Source organism: Doryrhamphus excisus, linkage group LG19 (assembly GCF_037039965.1).
Source record: "Doryrhamphus excisus strain RoL-2023G ecotype Guam linkage group LG19, RoL_Dexc_Guam_v1.1, whole genome shotgun sequence".
Taxonomy (NCBI): domain Eukaryota; kingdom Metazoa; phylum Chordata; class Actinopteri; order Syngnathiformes; family Syngnathidae; genus Doryrhamphus; species Doryrhamphus excisus.
Window position 1 is genome coordinate 7689162 of NC_136375.1, and position 24903 is coordinate 7714064.

The 24903-nt window shown below is 41.1% G+C and overlaps 1 protein-coding gene across 2 annotated transcripts; it reads left to right on the forward strand.

Annotated features, from left to right (window-relative positions):
* The first annotated feature begins 2240 nt into the window (after positions 1-2240).
* Positions 2241-12528, forward strand: tfap2b (transcription factor AP-2 beta). Of its 2 annotated transcripts, none has more exons than XM_058056883.2 (7): positions 2241-2352; positions 3777-4238; positions 4913-4967; positions 6304-6523; positions 6657-6775; positions 7081-7222; positions 11541-12527. In XM_058056883.2, the coding sequence occupies exons 1-7, from the start codon at positions 2305-2307 to the stop codon at positions 11824-11826; spliced, it is 1332 nt and encodes a 443-aa protein (XP_057912866.2). In that variant the 5' UTR covers positions 2241-2304; the 3' UTR covers positions 11827-12527. The 2 variants fall into 2 exon arrangements, with proteins under 2 accessions (XP_057912866.2, XP_057912865.2); XM_058056882.2 differs by lacking the exon at positions 2241-2352 and adding an exon at positions 3365-3702 and having other exon boundaries at positions 11541-12528.
* The last annotated feature ends 12375 nt before the right edge of the window (positions 12529-24903 follow it).

Sequence of the window (24903 nt, forward strand, 5' to 3'; positions counted from 1 at the left end):
CACCAAATGTTCAACACAGCTCATTCTCTTCAGAGTGCCTGACACACAAATGACATATGGCTTATATATTATAATAATAATAGTCATAATATAATCATATCAAATGGAAATAATTAAAGCAAAGTTAGGCTACTAGCTCAAATGATGTTGCCCTGCTTCCTTGACTTTCATGGATTCCCGTGGTGTTCTACTGCTACCTAGTGGCCAAATACTAAACTACAGCGTGTCTGAAAAAAAACAACAACAAAAAACAGCACTAGAATAGTAATTAGATAGACATCACCTAAAACTCTGAGTCAAAACAAAAACAATACAACATTATATATTTGTAAAAGGTTTAAATCAACCCCAATGTGTTATACAAATATCATTTTATGAGGATTTCTGAATTTTAGCATGATTTTAGACATTATTTAGTCACAAACCAAACCAAAAATAAATAGGCACACTGCATATTATTATTGTGACATGTGCGGTATTATGTTATGTATGCTGATACATCGTGTGTCAAAGCCCTGCAGGACAACCACCACAAACATGCCTCCAGACCTCCAGACTGTCAGGACATCTGTCATGGCTGACAGTCATATGCTCCTGTGTGTGTGTGTGTGTGTGTGTGTGTGTGTGATAGAAAAGGGGAAAAGAATAGATGAAGCATTGGCAGCAGGTCATTTCAGAGTTGATGGCAACAGCCGTGCATTTGAAACATTTATGTCAAGGAGGCACTTTCTTGGACTCAACATCAAGAGTTAACAAGGAATCCAAGGCAAATCAGACAAGCTGCACACAGAGAGTAATATGGACGTGCTCATTTTTAGACAATATAATGGAGCATAATTGCATCATTTTCACTTTGGATATTGGGAAAAAGTGTCATTTCATGTAGATAATTTTTTTTCCATATTGATTATTTTAAAAATGTGATTGGCTGGCGACCAGTCCATGAAATCAGCTGGGATAGGCTCCAGCACACCCCCACGACCTAACCTATTAAACTCAATTTTATAGTACATTATATATATATATATATATATATATACATATATATATATATATATATATATTATATGTACATGACTTGAAAAATATCTGGAGACATACAACTTTCTAATAATGAAAGCAGGACACAAATACAATTGGTTAAGTTACTGCAGAAGGTTGCATGTATGTCTTTGTGCCACTAGATGGCGCAGCATATACACGTTTGGTAAATTGTGTCGCTGGGTGTTCAAGTTGGAGAATGGCGCGAATGATGCAGTATATGTCTGCACTTTCTCCATTTAAAAAAAAAATGATAAAAACACATGTACATTACGTATACATACTTTATGTATATTTCCAATGACTTACTTATAGACACTGTATGACAAGAAATATAAATTCAATTTACTAGTGGTGAGGAGCTTAATTTAATAAAGTATGTTTCATGCTTGGAGGTTAAATGGGACCAAATGATAAAAATGCACTTCTAATAATTCTAATAATAAGAATTATTTCAAGTTATCTATGGTAATATGTATGACTATAAGAGTGATTTAATGAATGATTGCACTGGCTGAACCCTATAGGGGCCCTGGTTGGTCTGTTGGGCCGTTGAGAATCCCGTCAAAAATAGGAACCTCAATTGTACATGTAGATGATTGTATAAATGCAGCAAATTTATAATGTAAATTTCAGAGGGGACAGAGAGGGGCTTTTGTTTCTAGCAAGTTCACGACGAGGCTATATTTGATACATGAAAGCAGCAAGCATACCAGCTCAGATGGGGCGGCCATCTGCCTCGACCTTGTGGATAGAGAACGAAAACTGCGACTGGTTAGTTTTAGTCTTTTTACATCAGCACAAACCTGTCAGAAGGTGTGAATATACCGCCATCCTTGAGGGAGATACAGTGCTATCTGTCACTATGTCACCAATACAAGAGAATATCTTCTTCAGAAAAATGTGATGAATGCAGATGAGCTCATAAAAGGTCATGTGGAGTTTGATGACTGACTTGGGTTAGAACATCTGAGGAATGAATGATGAGCACCGCGCCGAGGCTCTGCAAGGTTTCTGCTCCTCATCGGTGTTCATTATGGACATTAATGATGAAGCCGTCTGTGTTTGGAGGCCATCTTTCTGTCCATAAGGTCTGTCTTTGCAGCATGGGGGAAGAGATGAGGGGTATGAGAAGAGAGAGGGAGGGAGTGTATATGAGAGAGTGAGAGAGGGAGAGAGAGAGAGAGAGAGAGAGAGAGAGACTGAGGGATGTGACATCTCTTCCTCTCTTGCATTTGGTTTACCGACAGCAGAGAAGCGACCATGCTGTGGAAACTAGTTGAGAATGTCAAGTATGAAGATATTTATGAGGTAACGTTGACATGCATGTTTTGTAGTGGCTCCATGTGTCGTGTTGTTGGTCTGCATGGGCAGGTTGTGTGATTTAGGCCTGAGGTGAGCTTCCTTGGGTCAAGTGTTTTTTTTTGTTATGGTGTATTGATGTGGAAACTGATTTGTATCATGATTTAGTCGAAGTAACCATGCTAACTCCTAGCCAAAGCGTGTGAGATATATATGTAAATCACTTTGGCCTCCATCCCAGAAGTATAATAGAAGAAAATAGCCCAGCCAAGAGAAAAGGGGCCCCCAGTGGGTGATCCTTGTATATCTTGCCACACATGGCCTCTCTCCCACGGCCACGGGAGTGTTAAGAGAGCCCTAATGTCATTAAAGAAGGCCTCGTGGATCACAATGTGGACTTTAATGCGCCTTTTGACTCATGACACGGTTCACACGAGCCCCCCACGCGTCACGCAGCGCCTGGGATAGCATTAGTGTTTACTCTGGCTTTTCACTGCTGGATTGTAATCCTTGAATATTACTCCATGACTTCTTTGCTGCAGGAGAGTACCCGCGTACTTTATGCAGCAATTCAACGTTAAAGCGTTGACTGTGTTTATGTTCCAGCTGTTACAGAAAGTAACTTTAGGTGATGAATTCATTCTTAAACTGTGGCACGAGTACCAGTGGTGGTACATTGGTAGCAGTGAGGGGTACTTACGAAATATATCATGTAAAAATCGTGATGGCAAGTAGAAGTAGTACAAATAGTCGGACTTGTAGTACAAATAGTGATACTTGTATTTCCAAGTATACCCATTGGTGTTTATTCTTGCTCTTTTTGTTGTTAAAAAATTCGGTTCGAGTACCATGGTCGTATTCCGGCTCCATCTAGCTGTACTCAAAAACATCAGAGATGTATTTTTATATCAACAAAATGAGATTTACCTCATACAATGAATGAAGCCACATAGTGAAGAAGAGGTAGTAAAAATGGTGGTAAGAGCAAAGCAGAATATTTAGGCGGTGGTCGGTGGGAAAAGTTGGTCACTTTTGTTATGAGGGGAAATTAGAATTATAAGCAGCCTGTTTGACGCAAACTTGTCCTGGCCGTCTGGCGTTAATATTGGCGCAAGTCTCAGTCCTGCATAACAATGACACCGTGGGGTGAAGGCGGAGGTTCATTGCTCAAATACACTGATGGTAGAGAGAGAGAGAGAGAGTGCAGAGAGGGAGAGAGTAGACAGCCCCCGGAGGTGTTTGGAGCGGCACAGCCTGAGCTCCTCGGGACCAAAAAAGTTGAGTGTTGGGCTGGTTGTGTTGTTTTAGTGAGGCCGGGCAGCGGTGATCCAGATGTTGGTTCACTCTTACTGCACAGCGGTGAGTTTTAAGCTCATGATGATGGGTTCGTTTCAACTGAAATGTGTTTTTCTGATTTTGCGTGCTCCTTCAAGGACCGCCACGACGGCGTCTCCAGTCACAGCTCACGCCTGTCCCAGCTGGGCTCCGTATCCCACGCGGGGCCCTACTCCAGCGCGCCGCCACTCTCCCACGCCCCTTCATCGGACTTCCAGCCGCCCTACTTCCCGCCGCCGTACCAGCCGCTCGCACACTACCAGAGCCAGGACCCGTACTCTCACGTCAGCGACCCTTACTCCCTGAACTCCCTCCACCAGAGCCAACAGGGGGCGTGGGGGGCGAGGCAGCGGCAGGATGCGGCCGGGGAGCGGATGGACAGCTCGTCTTTGCTGGCCCAGCCTCGGGCCTCGCTGCCTCAGCTGCCTGGGCTGGACCCACGGCGGGACTACGGTGGGGTGAGACGACCGGACGTGCTGCTGCACTCCGCTCATCCGGGACTGGAGTCCGGTATGGGCGACGGACTGTTGCATGGGCTCCACGGCATGGAGGATGTTCAGGTAAGACATTTTTCTAAGGATGTAAAAACTGTTTTCCCCTCGTTTGCATTATATTTGTACTGTTGTACTTTATAGTGAAATTTACACTATTTGCTATTTCCACAATTATACGGAAGGCCACATAAAATAGGACATGTAGCAAATGAGGCTAGTAATTGTCATTTTCTTTTTTTGAAATGGAACTAAAATAAGACCTAAAATAATGTTTTTATTCGAGATCAGAGGTCACTGTCCCCTCAGGGCTCACCCCTTAAAGCTTAAACATAAGGCCTGTTTTGAAAGAAAATATATGACATAACAATATAAATCTTATGCTGATATTTTCAATTATTATGAGCTACATAAAAACAAAATTGACAATTTCCAGTTTAAAAAAATGCACTAAATTAGTTTAGTGTAAAAATCTAGATTAATTATATGGATTATTAAAAAATGAATATTTCAAAAATGTATATTTGTAATGTAAGCTTAGGTGCATATTTTTACTATTGGAAGATAAATAGACAATGTCAATTTATAATCTCAGTATTACTTGTCACGTTGAATGAAGCAACATTATCTTTTATTGGAAAACTACGAGTGTAAGTGGGATTTTTTACAACGTGGGTGTGGGTGTGTGTGTCATCTGGATTAAACAAGCTGACAATGGTTCGTATCTATCTCGGTGCTAACAGACCATTGAAGACGCCAACGGAACCAACATACTGGATCAATCTGTAATTAAGAAAGGTAAACACACTCACACACTGAATATTATTGTTTTGATGAATGTACATGATGGTGTCTGGATATTCATTCAATATAGGCTGTATTACTCAATGCAAGAGGCGTAAAAATATATTTTAATGAGAAGTTTTAAGTGACTAAGCACTATTAAGAAAAATATTGCTAAATACTAAAATGGGTATAGTGCAGTGCAGTTGTACACTAACATAGTAAACTGGACATTATTTTTTTGTGTAATAGGCCATTTTTTAATGCAGTTCTTGTACTGTGTCTTATGTTTTTGTGATGGGGGCAAATATAGCCCATGCAGGATCTTTATTACCGGAAAGCATGAAAATATATGAGGATGAGGGGCTATAAGGCGGGATAACGACCCCCAGCCCCTCCCTACACGGAGCTATACACCGACAGGCTGCCACGCACGCATTCATGCACGCATGCAAGCGCCCGGCTGATGATGTGCAATGATTCAGTTGTGGGATGTTGAGTGACTGAGCTCCCCGCGGGGCATTTAAGCCGCTGATGTAATAAATGGCACCGCTCACGGAGATCCTGTGAGCTCGTTTAGAGCTAATCTGCTGTATTATCCCCCGTGGAGCTATCAAAAACCGGCCCCTGTGAATGCATCCATGGCTTGGGTGCTGCGTGTTTTTTTTAATTATTTTTTTTTACGGACATTAATGTGTGAATGAACATGAAGCAGGATGAGGGAGCATCCATTGCCAGGGCTGCTGCATGGTGGGAGTTAAACCGGCCGTGCATGGAGGTTTCCTGCAGGCCGGGGAGGTGGTTAATGCGATTGGAGAAGAGCGGGCCAATCAGCAATCAATAGTATTCTAATGAGAACGTCGCGCCACATTAAATAAGAGCAAATGACCTGCGCGTCGCCGCCTCATTAAACCGCCGCATGAACGCGCCTGGTACTAAAATGAACAAAACCACATCATTATACACAACGACATGCAATATATTCCTAAATTCAAATTGAACAATTAAATAATGTTTATTATTGTGGTTGTAGTAGTGCACAATATTTTGGTAAATATTGCATTTAGGGGGATGTAGTGGTTGCACACCACTTGAAACAACAACCGCAATAATAAACATATTTTTCTGGTGTTCGTTGTTGTTTTTGACCACATTTGCGCAACATACGTGGGGAAAAAAGCGCCTGAAACGGAATACACACATTCTAAAACGGTAATACATTACCAGGAAACTTGAGATAATATCTGAAATTGTTCATATATTCTATAATATCAGTATTCGCATTGTTCCATTTTGAAAATATTTACATTATATTGAATCACTGATTTTTTTTTTAAATGATTGTTCTTAGTACCCATGCCCCCCAAGAACGTTGGCTCGTTGATGCTGGGCAAGGACGGCCTCATCGGTGGAGTCACCGTCAACATAAACGAACTGTTCTGCTCGGTACCGGGTCGGCTGTCCCTGCTCAGCTCCACATCCAAATACAAAGTGACCGTTGGGGAGGTGCAGAGGAGACTTTCCCCACCCGAGTGCCTCAACGCCTCCTTGCTGGGGGGTGTGTTGAGAAGGTACACACACACACACACACACACACACACACACACACACACACATCTCCTGAGACGCACTCTCACTTGAAGCATCCCTAGCGGCTTACTGTTCAGAAATAATCCTGATACATATTTGTCTGGATTTTCACAGAGCAAAGTCCAAAAACGGGGGGAAATGCCTGAGAGAAAAATTGGAGAAGATTGGATTGAATTTACCTGCTGGAAGACGCAAGGCTGCAAATGTGACGTTACTAACATCACTAGTAGAAGGTGATGTATTATTATGATGATTATTATTTATTTGGAACTGCTTATCTTTGTTTTTTATCGATGAATGTGCTGTAAATGTATGATTTCATAAGCCAGGCGTTCATATGAAATTTAATCATGGCTGTTTAGCAACTGTTAAAAGACATATTTAACGAAAATGTTATGCCAAAATATTTTAATAGGCGCTAATGCATGTTGGATTGCATTAAAGAGTGCACCAAAATATATAAAAATAGGCGTTAATTCGCTTAAATCGCTTCTGCAGGTCATATTAATTATTTCTACATATACCTTGCAACGTACAGGGGAGGCCGTGCACCTTGCAAGGGACTTCGGCTACATCTGCGAGACAGAGTTCCCCACCAAGGCCGTGAGCGAGTACCTCAACCGGCAGCACACCGACCCCAACGAGCTGCACACGCGGAAAAACATGCTGCTGGCCACCAAGTGAGTTTGATGCCTCAGAATGTGATCACTATAGTCCAGTAGCGTACAAGTAAATTCATATTTAACACCTAAAATATTTGTCAAACTTTGCCCATTCCAATGACATAACAGCACACACCATGGGGTGAAAAACAGGCCATCCATCTCCTCCAAATGGGAGCATTTCTGCTGAAAGGAATTAGTGAGAAATTAAACCCTGCTTTCATTTTCCAAGGCCCTCTTAAAGGATGGCCTGGGGGGGTGCAAAGCCTGCTGTGCTATATCTCCTATATGAACACTATAGCAATGACATTTGGAGATTTTATTCATAGTTTGATACGGGTTAACCTGATATTTAATGGAATCTTTAAAAATGATTTTAATTCAGTGCAAACCTATATAAAAATGTCATTTTATTTCTGGGAAATGTCAGTCCAAGATTAGCATTAACTGCTTCATTTTCAAGAAACCTTGGGCTGTGTGTTTGATGTTGAAGACTTTTATGAGGTCAGTGGAGCACTGGCATTTGGAGATACAAGTGCTGAGGTACTTCATGTATGTTTGACCCTTGCTTCTTGTCTTAGATCTCCATGTAAAGTTACTTAGAATACTCCATTTTATGGCTATTAAACACCGGAGGATCCAATTTCCTTCAGAAAGTGGCTCTTGGAGCAGCCAGGGAAGCGAGGGACTGAAAAAATGGAATTTAATCAGACATAAGGTGACCAGCATATCACAAGAAATTTTTAAAAAGCATGACGTTTTATTCAAAAGTCAATGTAGGCCTTGTGAGTGAGATGAAGACATGTCATTTGCTCATTTTCTCGTACAGATTTTGTTGGTAAATTGTCAGTATGGCCCAATGTGTTCCCCATGGTGGGTGTTTGATGCTCAGATTTGAACCTGTTCCACTATACTGTGTCGGGGGGTGCCTCTTAGAAATTCATTATTTATCAGTGAAGTGTTTCAAGTTGTCAGAAAACAACAGCGAGAGCCTTAAGTGTAGCCCGGGGTGGAGACTTCCCCTCTCTACTCAACTAACCCCAGCTGGGCTTGGGCCTGCACAGCCTGTCACTCATTTGCTGTAGTGCTGCCCTTAGGCCGCGTGCAGAGTGTGTGTGTGTATGATGTGTGTGTGTGTGTGATGTGTTCATGTGCAGGGGGGAGAAGCTATAAGATCCCTTGAATATAAATTGGTGCCAAAACCAGAGGGTGATTTGCTGAAGTTTAACTGGGTATATTGGGGATGTCCAACATTGACAAAAAACCTATTGCCTATTAATAAAGCTTTGAAATTGTTATTGTTGTGGAATTTGATGAACCATTTTTGGCTTGATGAGGCACGTTAAAGATCAATTGAATCAATTAAAAATAAGTTTCACATAATTCCATTCAAGGCAGCAAAAAAAGATGTGTAATTTTATAGACGTATGAGTCGAAAAATAACTTTTAAAAGCTAATTTTCACTAATAGAAGAAGAAATGCACAGATGTAGATGACAACAATGTATCCCACCCAGGGTTCTCCAATTGTTTATGATAAATATACAATAACAATATTCAGCGCAATCACAAAATGTCAGTTCATAATGAATACATGTATAGTCACAATCAGGGGTGCCACCAGGAATTCTGTGGAAAAAATAGAAATCACCTCGGGCACCACATCTCTAGAACTTGAACTGACCCAACAAGAGCTTTACATAATTCCAACTCTGAAAGTTTACTCTTATTGTTCAATACTATTAAGTGTAATATTTAAATATGTATGATAGACCTTAAAAAAAACATCTCATATTTAGTACATTCATTTGAAATCTTCCCAAAACAAAATAAATAAAGTTGAAATTGAATGTCAACAATCCCTCTGACTCCCTGCACTGTTACTATGTGGAATGTCATTGAACACATTGTGGCTCACCTTCTCCACTATGTCAGGGAGGGGTAAGATTATGGTGAGACGAGGGCTGCTGCTAACTCATCTGGTGAACGGGGGGCGGGACAACTCATTTAATAATACACGCCAAATATTTACCTGCTCTGATTAGATGTCGGTGAAAAAAAAAGACAGCTATATTGTTGTATACACAACATGCTAACACTCTGCTAGCTTAGTCCTCTCTCCCTTAGTACCAGCCATTTTGATGATTGATCTTGTGCTATATAGACTGGGGATATACCAAACGAAAGATTAGATTCTCATCTTTCATCAGAAAAATAAGTTCATTTCTGCGTCTTTTGGAATAAAGCGTAGACCATAGATACAATTCAGCAAAATATCAGTTCTCAAAAAAAAAAAAAGTATCCAAACCAAAGACATGCTCTCTTCTACTGTGGAGTCACATCATCACCTCTTTGTGTCTCTGGCGCAAAAAGACATATAAATATGTCTTTGGGAGCGTTAAGCTAACAAGTTAGTTTCTACATACACAGACTGGCTAGGCTACAAAAAAACAAACCCCGAGACTTCATTTTACTCGGCACTGGCAGCATTGTTTAGCTCTGCTCTACAGCAACTACCAACTAGCTTGACTAGCATCAGTTACAAAGTACGGTCAAGGTAGTAGGGCTTACTTTGTGGAAAACTTGCCATTTTCTGCTTAGGGACTATTAGGGCCTTCTAATCAAGCCAATTATAAGCGAATTAAGCCAATAATAAAGCCATCTAATTCTATTCCATCTAAAACTTATGGTATGACAAAAAGGATCTGGGAGTACACAAGACAAAAAAATGTTGGGAAACACAATACCATACAGGTTATACTATTTGATACCATACTAATTTTACACCATTCTGTAACCCGCAAGGCATGCTGGGAAGCCCACATGCAGATTTCGCCTGAGAATAATGGGCATTCAACGGTTTTTGGAATGAATTTGTGGAAAAAAAGGAAATCTGGTGAAGCCATATTTTTTTTAAACATCCCATTTGTGAGCCTCTTCTTGGGCTCTAATGCGATTCGATTGGGAAAGTATTTTAAGAGTGTCACTCTTAAAAGCTTTTTTTATACGCTACAAATTGTATCGAAACAAGAAATGCATGGTCGTAAATAACCATAATGTAGCCCACCCAGCATCTTCCAATCTGGTTCCATAAATAATAATAATCATCATTGCTGAAATCTGGTATGTTTGTGCATTGTGTTACAGCAAGACTTGCTTTTTTAAATAACACTTAACTTTTGTGAGTTTCTACAAACCAGCACGTGAAATCGTGTGTTTATCTTTTTGCTTTGGAGTTCATTCAGAATGCTCTCCAGAGAAATGCTGTACACATCACACAAAAAAAGTATGCGAGGAAAGATGCTCAGCATTTCTTTTGTTTTTGTATAACAACAAAAATACACATATGGATTTAGTACCACTGGGGTTGTGTTAGATTAGTCAGTGTGATTGATTGCCCAAGAATAATCACAAAGCTTAAGTGGCTTTGTGTAAAAACAACAGTTTCAGTGTTATATCATGTGGGTTTCAGAAACTGTTGAAAAGTGGATTCCACTGTGATGACAGTACAACGCAGCAGGATTAATGAATGTCCGACATGATAGAGTGACCAAAAATTAGTGGTAGATTTTGATTTTTTACTCTTCTTCCCTTCTACATTTTAAACACTTTATGTTTAGAACAAATAAATTAGCTTGTTCGCATATGCTATGAGTGGCGACCATCTCTTATGTCCCAGCAGTCATCCCGTAGCCTGTGCAGTTTTGCAAAATGTGGTGTAAACAAAGTATGATAGGAGTGTAAAGGTGACTGTAGGGGTGTTATTTCTTGTCCACGGGGCTCTAATAGTGGTAAAAAAAAATATTTGTCATAAGGTCATAAACAGGTTTCCTATGCTCTAACTATGAAAATATTCTGTTTATTAATATTGCATCTTACATTGCAAAAATTCACTTGTCTGGTACCAATTAATAGCGATAAACGAGGGACGACTCTATATATTTTTTGCCATCTTGCGCAATGAAAACGATGCCAATAGTTGACCAATAAACTCATTCACATGCTGTTAAGTGTATGCCGCAGCAACAGGTGGTGCTGTAACAGCAAACTGTAAGGCCATTTTAGGCCATCAGAAGCAGTGAACATGAAACGCAAGGCTAATAACAAAGAACAAAAGGGAACACACTAATGTGGAATACTTGCGGTAGACACAAATATATAGTTTGTATGCAAATGGCATATTAAATGCATATAACATTTCCCCAAAGCCGCAATGGCGTCACATAAGATTACAAATACGTATATACCTATAGTTTATCCCTAAAGGTACAATCCCAGTACTTTCTTTTCTACAATGATGTTCCCTCCTGACATACTATGGTCTCTCTTCCCTGCAGACAGCTGTGCAAAGAGTTCACAGACCTGCTGGCCCAGGACAGGACTCCCCTGGGCAACTCAAGGCCCACGCCTATCCTGGAACCCGGCATCCAGAGCTGCCTCTCTCACTTCTCCTTTATCACACACGGCTTCGGTTCTCCCGCCATCTGTGCCGCGCTCACGGCCCTCCAAAACTACCTCACCGAGGCCCTCAAAGGACTCGACAAGATGTTCCTCAACAACCCATCCAACAACCGGCACGGGGACAACAAGGGCGGCGACAAAGAGGAGAAGCAGCGAAAGTGAAGCAGTGGCGTTATTACTTCCAGCTTGCCACACTAACCCGCCGCGCTTTGGGCCTGCATGAGGTTGAGGCGAAGGAGGAGGAAATTCAGAGACACAGAAGGATTGTTCATCTGTGTTACCTTCTTTCATTCCCCCGAGGACATGCTGGTTGATGTGTTACATCCATTTTGCTCCCCATACCAGCGTCCTGTGAGACTGAGGTGCGGTGTGCAGCCAACAAACATTGTGTGTGCGTGTATGTGTGAGCTTGTGATTGTCTTCATGCAGGAAAAGCATTGTTGGTATGAAGAGTGTCTGGGTACTACACACAAATAGGAGGGGGTAATTTATGCGTGTATATATTTATTTATATTAATTTAAATGGTTGATTGTGTAAATAGGTGCCAGCTATTTTGGAGTAGGCCTATTTATCTGTGATTTGATCTTTGTGAAGGCTGGAGGTGGGAAGGACTCATCCAGTGTTTTTTTTCTCTTCTTATAGAGCTGTTGTCCTGGTGCTGATGATGGGTAGACATGCTTTGAATTTGTCCAGTGCTTTCATTTCTATCACATTGATAATAAACCATGTGTTTTATTACGAAAGGTGTGCTGCAGGCCCCTTTTCTACCTGGGTGGTAACTGTATTGATGAAAAATAGACATGCGTACAATGGGTTACATCATGCATTACTTTTACAAATTTGACTTTAACATTCACAGTTCTCTCATATTATCATAAATTACCATAATGTTATATTAATGCCACCAACACACCACTTCTGACATCACCATGCTACAACAGGGGTGTCCAAAGTGTGGTTTTGGGACCATTTTTGGCCCACAACTGGCCCTCGGCATATTCTAAAAATAAAATCAATTAATTATTCATGACATGTATTACACATTTGCTTTGTCACTTATGTGATAGATGAATATTGTAGCATTATTGACCAACATTGGTTTGGTTTTAGCGTCTTTAATGTGCAAAATGACCTGGTGGAAAAGTCTGAACCCAGCTCTAAAGGAACAAGTATAAATTGTGTCATAGAAAGTACCATAAAAGCTGAACAATAACAACAAAATACGGAATATGATCTTTCAATAACAACATTGCTGCATCGTAATCCCATAAATGGACATATCATTCAGTGTAAGAATTATATATGACATCACCACCCTATACAGACTATATAGGCATACAGCATATGGTCTATATATACACAGTACATGTTGTAGGCTATGTATATATGATGATTATTGCCTTGTGAAAAAACCCCAACATGTATTCCCATAAATCAAACCAAAACCAAATCAAACTTTTGTTAAGTTGCATTTAGTTTTTCTTATATATTCCTATTTGAATATGAAAAAAACTAATTTGTCAGTAAAACAAATTTTAAATTAGCATCATTTAAAAAATACTTATCAAAACAGCAGAGAAACAGTTTTAAGAAGGCATATTTGATGTTTTGTTTTTTTTTAAATAACAATAATTACTTTCCCTGGTAACTAATTACATTCAGCAAGGAGTAATTCCAGGAACCTCAGTACTTTACTCACAGTTTTAAAATTTACTCACAGGTGTATTCGCTAGTGTGTAAGTTCGCTATATGGATAGAAAATTGTTATATTTCGAAATACTATGGATAACATTTGTACAAATAATGAAAGAAAGACGGAAGAATCTTGCGAGATTAAAACGTGCTTGAGTCATAGAACAACGGCATGAATGAAGTGAGCCTTTTTGTCAGTCACACAGCCTTTTGTCTGGAGGCGGGGCCCCTTGCATACACACAGAATGCAGAAGAGTGTAACATAGGACACATTTATTTTTTTTCTTCAAAGTAATGTTCTCATCGACCTAATCATGTGACCCTCCAATGGAAACTGGCACAAAAATTAACCCAAAACAGAACAAAGGAACCTGATGACAAATGCTTGTTAAGACTTGGAATGTAAACAACATTTAAAGTTTCTGTTTCATTGTTATTCCTTTCTAAAAAAGTATCCTAGTTCAAATAAGCACGTTTTGTTTTAAAAGGGACAACAACAGGTGAACGCACAATGCAACAACTAATAATAACAGTGGTAATATTCTAGACGCGTGCTGGTATCATATCCTGCAAAGACCCAGCAATGTATTCCAGAGCATGAACACAGCAGGATGGATAGCGTCTTATTCCAGGGAGATAATTGGCTAGATTCTAGAGGCCTCTCACTCGACGTGCGCGAAGGGGAATGGAATTGTGCCTGGCGGGCCTTCTTTTGTGGAGGCTATCTCGCTCAGGTGTGCTAATGAGGAGGGAAGATCACGTGACGCACGAGGAGCGAGAGGAGGAGGGAGGAGAAAAAAAAAAAAAAGAGCGAGAGAGAGAGAAAAGGCCGGGGGCTGCCTGTGACCCGTGGAGTGGAACGCTGCATGACGCAGGTGCAGAGTTCAGTACCCGCACGTCCGCAAGCGATTGCCGCGCAACAAAGAGGAGAAGCTACCGAGGATCAGTGGCTACCCAACAAAGACGGGATGGCTGCAACAATAAACGGCGTTCAAGATTGCATGACCTTTTTATAATTAGATATAATCATGTATTTTGGCTATACAGTAATATAATCAAGTCTGGTGTGGTAAATGAGTTTGCAGAGATAGACTAGACAGCTTTTTCCTTGAAATGATTTGATATATTTACAAACAAAGTTTTTTATTTGTATAAGATTTAAATTCTCATAAGTCCAGGAGCTTCTTATACAAGTCAATCCTACTCGTGCTGAGCCAGCAAAATTCCCAGTGATCATGATGCAGAAATATGACTCTGTCGTATCTAATGAAGCTGTTTTATTAAAATGCCACTATGAGGAGACTGGTTGAATACCATCCAATTGGGAATAACAGCTCATAAAATTTCAGCACATATCATAAAGAAGTTATGTCTTTGCTTCCTGTATGCCTGCCTGTCATTTTGGTAGAAAGTGAGAAAGCATGTCGCCATCAGCAAAGCCTCTCAGCGCTCTGTCATCCAATGGGCTGTAAAAATGCTTATCCCACACACACACACACACACACACACACACACACACACACACACACACACAGGTTATCCAGCATGCAGACAGCCGAGTGCAGGTCGGGAGTAATTCCTGCTTACAGCACCTTGCTCCAGGCAATGGAGGCGCTGGATATTTCATTATTCATTAATTTACTGTTTAACAAATCCTGTCATTACTGAGCTAGAGCTGAGTTGTCACACACACGCGCACACACACACACACACACACACACACACACACACTCATAGCAGTGGGTGTCAGGCGTTGCAAATCGGCCTGTTTGATCCTGGCCTTCTCAACAAACGCATAGAGAGCCATGAATAATAAGAAACGCAAAGCTTTGGCGGAACAAGCCAGCGTGACACCACCTCACAAAAAAAAAGGCCTTTAGCGTGCAGCAAAAGTCCGCCGGGGCCTCCATGAGACGCCTGGGGGTTCTTTATATGAAAAGACAAAAACAAACAGTTGGCAGTGTGATCGATATGAAAGGCAAAGCTCCCACATGCACACGCGGAAGGTGAAAGCGACACTGGGCTGTTTCCTTCTCAGCATAAACGAAGGCAAGCACAGCTGCTGCGAATTTAATGACCACAGACTCCGCTAATAAAACCTGAATGTTTTTATCTCAATTAGATTCTTGACAAATGTGATCTACAAAAGAAACTGTCCTGTAAGGCTTTCCCCAATAATGAAAACTTTTTAATCATGATGTAACAGTAATAGGGCTGCACGGAGGATGAGTGGTTAGCGCGCAGGCCTCACAGCCAGGAGAGTTCAATTTCACCCTCGGCCATCTCTGTGTGGAGTTTGCATGTTCTCCCTGTGCATGTGTGGGTTTTCTCCAGGTACTCCGGTTTCCTCCCACATTCCAAAAACATGCTAGGTTAATTGGCGACTCCAAATTGTCCATAGGTAAGAATGTGAGTGTGAATGGTTGTTTGTCTATATGTGCTCTGTGATTGGCTGGCCACCAGTCCAGGGTGTACCCCCACTTACACCCTAAGTGGTAGAAAATGCATGAATAAATGAATGTAACAGTAATATGTGTCCCGAGAGGCTATTTATGAGCAACAAACATTAGAAAAATATCAGCTCTCTCCCTTCTTTGCTCCGTTTTTGATAAAAAGGTTACTCTAACTTTTCATTTTAGAGTTCTGGGTTTTCCTGACATCATGAATGAAAAGCCTCTGTACCGCCTCTGGCATACTTTGACAAGCAGATAAACAAGCAGGCTTCACTACACATCTTAAAGTAAAGCCTGGAGCTTTGCCAACTATAACTACAGACATGGGAGTCCCAGTGAAAGTGAACGTGACACAGGAGCAACACAAGGGAGATATGCATTGACTAAACACAGCTCATTAGCATTAAAGCTACAGACACAGTCGAGCAGATACTTATGGCAGCCCGTTAGGCTGTTAACTACTTCCACTTAAATTAACTGTGCATCTGGCTGATTACTGCCATGTAAGAACAAGCTTACCACACAACATTTTAGTGAGTTAGTGATCAAATTCTACATGATCAATAAACCACATTCATCCCTAACAGGCACTCCAAGGAGAAAACATCTCAATGTGCTGCCTGTGACCTGTGGGTGGCCACACACTTGATGCCATTAACATGTGACATATGTAGAGCTGACGAGAAGTGGCTGGAGGCCACCGGTGTCTGCCCCCATTGCCGTTCCTGTGTCTGCAGGGCTGCAGGGCCCGGCCTGGCTGGGCTTTGTCAGCAGTCGAGCAGCCAGCCAGTGTTTGCTGTTGAGAGCCAACGTGTGGATCAGTATGCATGGCAGACAATGTGCATGGATGGTAGCTCAGGGCAGGGTGTGTGGTGTGGGTGGGTGGGAGTTGTATCTGAAAATGGAGGGGGGGGGGGTTACTGCGCGTATGGGCAGGCAGGGATGCTGGCAGTCCGAGTCCCTTAAGGAAGCTTTGAAGATGTTAAGTTGAAGTGACACAGCTGCTGCTGCTGCTGAGACAAGGCTGTTTCTCCAGACAGCTCAAGGTCACACTGAGGAGGACATGCTCCGGCCAAGACGCCGCTCATGCTCATTTAGACACAACAGCACATAACGCCTTGTATCAAGAAAATTCAGCCATTCAAGACCTATGTTGTTGTGATGCAAAATGTGATCCATTCTAAATCTTGGCATATACTGTACTGCATATCTCGTAACGTCCTCTGACCGCTTTAGGTTTTGTTGAAGAATGCACCTGTTGCTTTATTACTGCTGTAAAATCACACATTGCCTGTTTACAAAAGATATTTAATGGCCAAAAAGCAAATACACCTACTGTGAGCTAGTAAGCACACCTGCTATAGGTCATCAAATAAAAATGATATTCATAATTTAGAAGAGCTGAAAGCCCCTAATTCCTGGTAATAATGTGGCTTGCATATACTATAGGACATATGATCACTAGTTTTGTTTCATCAAAAGTTTAATAAAAATGTGGTGTGTGGCTTCCATATAACCATATGTAGCCCTCGTATGGGTAGAACTTGGTAATGGAGGATACATACGTAAAAGGCACAATCTTGAACCATTCTATTCTTTTCATTCACTATTCCTATTCCTCTATTGCTTCTTTGAATGCATACTGCTTACTGAAGCCAAGCAACCTCCACCCTACACCATACGTATAATATAAACACAATCCCTTGAGAATCAGCTGTTATTAGGTGAGGTTATTGTTCGAGGCATGCTTGGGTCAGAGCAATTACAAACACATAAACAAAGAGAGTAAAAATTCATTGGAGGTCACAGATAAGACCAGAAAAAGAGCATCAAAAATACTAGCCAGGAAGCCTCACAATATTTATACACATAACATCTAAAAAAAATAAATATAGAAATTACATGAATATGCTTCAGAGTAGTGGGTGATTATTAAAAGGCTGGCAACAAAAGATACATGTCTGGTGGTTGCGTCACAGTCTGGGGCTGCATGAGTGCTGTGGACACAAGGGAACTGCGGTTCCTGAAGAGAAACATGCCATTCTGAAACAAAGCATGATCTCTTCCTTGGGGAAACGACCAAAACACACAATGTGTACTATACACAAGTGGTACTTAAAGTTGTATTGAAGTTTCATGTCTGTTGAGTGAACATAAAATGGTTGGTTAATGGTGACCAGTTTAGTGTAGTTACTTTTTTAATCTACTGTATTAAAGCAAAAGATCCCCAACCAATGGCATTACTTAATGGGGACATATTGTGCTTTTTCCACTTTTCTGAACTATAAATGTTGTTACGTTTGTGCATTTGGTAGTGAGCCCTGAAAGAAGTTTTGGATGTTCTTGGATTGGAGTTCTAGCGATGTCAATGTGATTCGGACTTCCTTACTGGGCTGCATATTGCCTGCACTAATCAATGTACCAATGTATTCCAAAGTCCTCGGGAGCACTTGGGAGTGTCACCAATCACAGTGGAGTGGGCGTACCTAGAAAAGGGTTGTGGGCGGTGAAGTAAATTCAACAGACAGGAAGTCCATGGAACCACTGCAGGATGAGGTGCAGAATCTGGAAGATCTACAAAGGTTTCTGTGTGGGTTATTGTGTGTAGCTGCTCTATAGGTGTCCACAACTCAATACAAAGTGCCAAAAATGAGCATTATCGGTGTCCTTTAACAATATGACAACTGGGTTATCGTGACACAGCTAAGAAGGTTACCAGTAATCAAAAGTGTTTTCCCCAGTTTTCAGTCTTAGCATGAAAATGTTTGAAGCCGCATTTAATTGATTGACCCTGTTAAATACCCTTTCAAGCCTGCTGGCATTATGAATTGATTTACTTTCAAAAGCTACATTTGCACGCTTCCTCTTAATCCCTCCTTTTTACATAAACAGAACACTTGCGCACTCAGGCGTGTCAGGCGTGGGGATGAAGAAGTGCACCTTATTAAGTTCAATCGGTTAGGTCTTGGCTTTTTATGAAATAAATGTAATTATTGACTGATTGAACTGACAAAGTTTTGGAAATCCTACCTTATTGGAACTAGATATCCATGTCAGGTATATTTAAGCCGAGAAAAATCACAGATGCAGTCACTTTCACTCCGGTGTGCACACATACATTATAATGTAAATGCATTACAAACACGCAAGGCATGACCATGATTTGGCGGCAACAACAATTCTGGAGAGAGATAAGAAGAGGGGAGCAGGTTTGATCATTTGTTATCGAAGAAGATGATGAGGGGCAGAAGAGACACTGTATTATCTGCTGTGTGTTGCAGATATAATAGAAATTCATCTTTTGCTCACAGACCGTATGTGTGTGTGTGTGTGTGTGTGTGTGTGTGTGCGTGCGTGTGAGAGAGTTTGCCTCAAGGCAATAGAGGTCTCTGCTCGGTGTCTGAACAAAATGCCTAGTCTGATCGAGTGAGCAAGGCCATGAACCAACCATCTGCCCCTATAGCATCCAGCCCACCCTCATAACACTTCCAACACTGTGTGTGTGCATGTGTGTTTAGGCTAGACATATAGCTACCAGTATAATTCAGTTTGAATAGACAAGAAACATATATTCGCCATTGGTAAAGACATTGATAAGCTATTATTAAGCATATTTGAGAATAATTAAATATGTTTTTGACCCCATATGGGCTTTGTTTTAAACAGTCCTAATAAATCCTGATGAACAGGCTCCATTATTGCCGCTGTAGCTTTAATTAATTAGCTTTAATTTGTCTTTTTATTGTACAGTGTTCTAATGTTATCCGCAGTCTGACAACTTGAAGGTACTATAGTGTCAAATAAGACTTAAATACATTAATCTGTTTCTGAGCTCTCCCTGTGCATGCATGGGTTTTCTCCGGGTACTCCGGTTTCCTCCCACATTCCAAAAACATGCTAGGTTAATTAACTCCAAATTGTCCATAGGTATGAATGTGAGTGTGAATGGTTTGTCTAGTATATGTGCCCTGTGATTGGGCTGGCGACCAGTCCAGGGTGTACCCCGCCTCTCGCCCCAAGACAGTTGGGATAGGCTCCAGCACCCCCGACCCTCGTGAGGAAAAAGCGGTAGAAAATGAATAAATGAATGTTTCTGAGCTGTCTGCTTGCTAGTATATTGGCTAATACAGGATTTGCAGGAAGTGTTATCAATATCTATGATGGCCGAGTGAGGGACAAGGAGACAAAGGGAACAGTGGAGTGGCCGACGGGATGCTTGGGTTACTTTGGACAAGCAGCACCGAGGCTTTTCTTGATGGCAACCAAAGAGGACAGGAGGAGACCTGACCATGACACTCATGGCATCTGAAGCCTCCATCTGTACTGGTGTCTCCCCACCAGTCAACTAGCCAAACACACACATATACGCTGCAACACGCATGGTTCTAATCGCTTCTGACAGTGCTCACATTCAGTTAGGCCCCACAGTGCTTGTGCATGTCACTGACCATAAACAAAGCATACACTCCTCTAAAGGAGATACACCACAGGACACGGGGCGTGGACACCCGAGAAATACCACAAGACAAGGGTGTGGGGAGGGTGTTCAAGGGAACAGATGCCTGCAGGTCATGTCATATCTTCAACATTAGGGCAAAGTCAGGGGTAGCAGATAGCCAACGGAATCAAAGTAAGTAGCCAGGATGGACATTGCACGATTCCATGCATGTCGGAGGACAATATCACAAGAATATCAGCAGGTTTTATAATACAAGGTTTTATATTTTATTTTTAGGTATTATATTTTAAAAAGTAAATTAAAATGTCCTTTTCTACCTCTGGTCGCTTTGGTGAAAACACACACTTTTTTTGTTTCAAGTGTGCAAACAAATTTTGGGACTCCATGACAAGTGAAAGACAATGGCGCTAATAGAGCAGAAATATTTGCGGTGCCGACAATAGGTTACTTTTATGAGTCATTGCGCACACACACACACACACACAAATACGCATGCACGCAACCAACAGATTGGGTTTGATTGACAGCTCTGACCTCAATGTGCACATTTCTTCTCTCCCTAAAGGCAGTAGCAAGCATCCGAGCACACGCAATACACACCTTGCACGTGTGTTTCAATGCTCACCGACAAAACTTTTTGTATTTTTTTTACATGCATGCATACATGCAAACAATATAAACTCCATGTGTGTACACAGGGTAATACCATGTGTGTATGTGAGAATCAACACAAATAAATACTCGAGATGTAGCTTATGGAACGTATCAGTAATTGTTTGAAGACATTATTACCTTTACAAGTAAATACACAAGCATTATCAGTAATATTTAGTCATTGGGAAGAGTTATTCAAGTGTAAAAAGAAGCTATGCACAGCCTGGTATTTTATTGTTTCAGCCTCTCATTCACACAAAAACAGCGCTCTGGGTGCCTTGAAACAGTATTTTTTGAAAATGGCTTCTGGAGCAGGAAAATCTATAGACGAGCAATCTGCTGCTTTGACGTCACCGTCACATGACCGGAGGACAAGCTCACTTCCGTCCTCCGACCAGATGCACCACCCGCCACTGATTGATTCATATAGTACAAGTGGTCTGTTGGTTGCAGCACTTTGCTTTTTTTTTAGTCAGATATTCGCTAACGTGAGCCACAGGCAAGTCAAAGTGAGTGTTAACAAGAGGGGATACCAAACGCTTGCAGCACTGAGTCTCGACACGCCCGTCGGTGCCCGCGGTGGGCAAATATTCATCCGTGCTCTTGTAATCACTTTGACTTGGGTGCGGGTGGATGCCAGGGGTTGTTCTTACGGCCTGCAGGGCTTCACTGTAACAGCATTGGCTTGTGTGGAGTGGACTGAGGGAACTGGCATGATCACTGTTTTTGATAGTGTTACTTATTAATATTGTGTATTTGATATTACGTCCACCAAAAGGCATACTGGAATAGGTTTTGTTTTTACCTGCATTTCTATACGCTGTATATGACGAGTGTAACTCCACACACACACACACTACGACCAAGTGTGTTGTGGGGGAATGAAGAGCCAACACTATCAATCGGTATTTACTACCTTTTCCTTTTAGTACACTAGTTGCTATATATATGAATATGAATATTCACCTTGTCATTAACAACATAATACTCAAATTTTCACTTTTCCAAGAAACCGACCCACTCTTCATTAATATAACATTATGGCATTTTAAGAAGAACAGATGGTAGCAGCGCCTCGATTTATTCTTGTTATTTTAGGCAAAAATCGAGAATATCCCAGCCTCATTATCATGAAATCACGATGACTTTTAATGAATTGACTCAAACTGAATTAATCACCGGCCGTGTTGTCAATCACAAACAAAAGTGTTGATACAAACCAAAGTGCCCTGTTTGTAACTTTTTAAAAACAGCACATCCTCGCATTCCACGCGCAATGCACACACACACACACACAAACAAGCAGATAACGAAGGCGGTTCATGAGGGGGGTGTCAAAATAGAAAGCGGGAGGAGGGCTCACCATCGTCTCCATTAAGTCGGGCTGACAAATTCTCACTGCTAATTTGCGTTTGGTTAATTAACTAATTACTGAGGATGTCTGAGGGCGAGGCTGTCTGTCAGCCTGTATCAGTAATTATTTTCATCGTTTTAATTAGACTCACACATTTCTAGACTCAATTTCTTATCCCTTCCGAGTCCCTCCCGTTCAAGCTTCCCGCGCTGCATGACAACAATATGGGTGCTCTCTAAACTTTACCATAAGGGATTATGCATTCATGTCTGAACACTATGAGGAATTGCCGTAAGAAGTGACTGAGCATATTAAAAGTTGAATTCAGTTAAATCTCACACCCCTAAGGTTATACGATATAGGAGAAAAATATGTATTTAAGTTGCACACAAACTCAAATTGTTTTGCTTTTTCTTTGGCGTTCTGAGATGGTCTCCAGAGAAGGGTATAACAGTGATGGAAAATACATTTACAATGTATTTATGGTGTATTTCTTGGCTTTGAACCCTACAGTTTGTGCAGTGAAGTGGCTAATTTGTGGCTAACACTACAGTTCCCATGATGCTTAGAGCGCAGCTTCAGAAAGTAGAAAAGTGGATGCTAATATGGTATGTCTTATGCAGTGATTGTATTTTGATCTCGGTGGATACAGTGTGGAATTACTACAGCTTCCGTTTGGACCGCTAGTCGCCACTATACCGGTACAGCTTGATTTAGCATAGGTTGATTGGTCATGTCTGGAAAGTGGGGCGCATGGATGATGTCATATAAAAGGCAACTGTTGTTGTGATATGCTGTGGTCACATGTTTTGTTCAATAAACTGAGCTAGCACGTTTGGTCCAATAGAGTACAGGTTCGGGAGTTTGTGTCTTTTCTTCTTCTTCTTCTTTCTTCCCTTCAGGGGTCGCCACAGCAAATCAATCTCCGTCATCCAACCCTGTCTTCTGCATCTGTCTCTCTCATGTCCTCCTTCACTACATCCATAAACCTCCTCTTTGGTCTTCCTCTACGCCTCCTACCTGGCAACATCCTTCTCCCAATATATTGACTATCTCTCCTCTGGACATGTCCCAACCATCTCAGTCTGGCCAATAACTGACTTTATCTCCATTGCCTCTAACATGTAGTGTCCCTCTGATGTACTCCTTCCTGATCCTATCCATCCTGGTCACTCCCAATGAGAACCTCAGCATCCTCATCTCTGCTACCTCCACTTCTGCTTCCTGTCTTTTCCTCGGTGGCACTGTCTCTGGACAAAACAACATGGCTGGTCTAACTACAGTTTTGTATACCTTTCATCTTAGCTGAAACTCTTCTATCACAAGGGAGTTCTTGTCTTTTACTATGCAGTATTAGTGGTATTAGTGTTTCTTCACAAAAATCTGTAATGGTAAAATGTTTTAAAATGGTGCCAGTTTTGCCATTATTTCTATTTGGTGAAAAAATACAAGGTTATGAAAAAGTATGATAAATTGAATTACTTGGTTAAAGTAATGCAAAGAATGAACAAAAAATAATTGAAAACTGAAAATCAGCAACACTAATAACTATTAATTAATAACAGCAGGTCCTCTACATAACACAACAGGCACAATAAGCCACTTCAAGGGAACTGTTAAAAACTTTTCCCCATTGAAAAGACTGAAAAGGAATGCATGAATGATGGCTCAAGATGAATCATCTTTATCTTTTGGCCAGGATCATTATCACAAACCATTTTTGTTGCTGCCAACACTTGCCTTACCAAAAATAATGAAGAGTTGTTTCGCTCACAGACAAACAAACAGATCAGTGGGAGTAATCAATAAAAGTCTTCAACTTTCCCTTGTACAAACAAACAAAAAATGCTTTTTATAGATTAGTGGTTCTACAACATTTATTTTAGAGTTTATGGTTATATACCCATATGTTTTCAAAACATAGCTAAGACCAAGTACTGTTTTACAGTGGTGCTGTATACTGTACATCACTTTACTGGATTACCGGATTAGTGTTATGACAACGGACTAAGGGTGTCACTTCAGACACCGTGAGGGCCAGTATTGTTGGTCAGCGCTTTTCTCCCGTCACTCACACACTCTTATCTAGAGAGATGTAGCCATGGCACACAGAGTCAGAGACCCACTGGCGGGAGGGTGAAAGGGGGGTTTGTCTCCAGGGTTGGTAAAGTTGGTTAGCTGTGATGCTAATTTTACAATAATGGTGATCAATGAAGAAGGCTCATCTTACGTATATCCTGGGTCCTGCTATATTTGGATCAATGATCAACTGCAAGTATCAGATAATATTTTGGGGGAATTTAAAAACAATTTTTTGAAATTATTCATGAAACATGACAACGTCATTCTTGTTATGAGATTATGGGCCTTCTCAAATGCTTAAGCATGAAAAAATCCACTCATACTTCTTCGCAGAACTTCCTGCTTTTAAATGTTTCATGCCAGGAAGATGCCTCAACAGCAGTTTTTTTTCCCAGGGTCAGACCCCGGCAGAAAAAAAAGCAGGTTGTAAACAGTAAGCAAATCTCTGGCAGAGAGGCCGAACAGCAGATTTCAACCAGAGAAGCCAACTTTTGAAAACGGGCAGAACTAATGAGGACGCTGAACACCCATACATACATAAAAA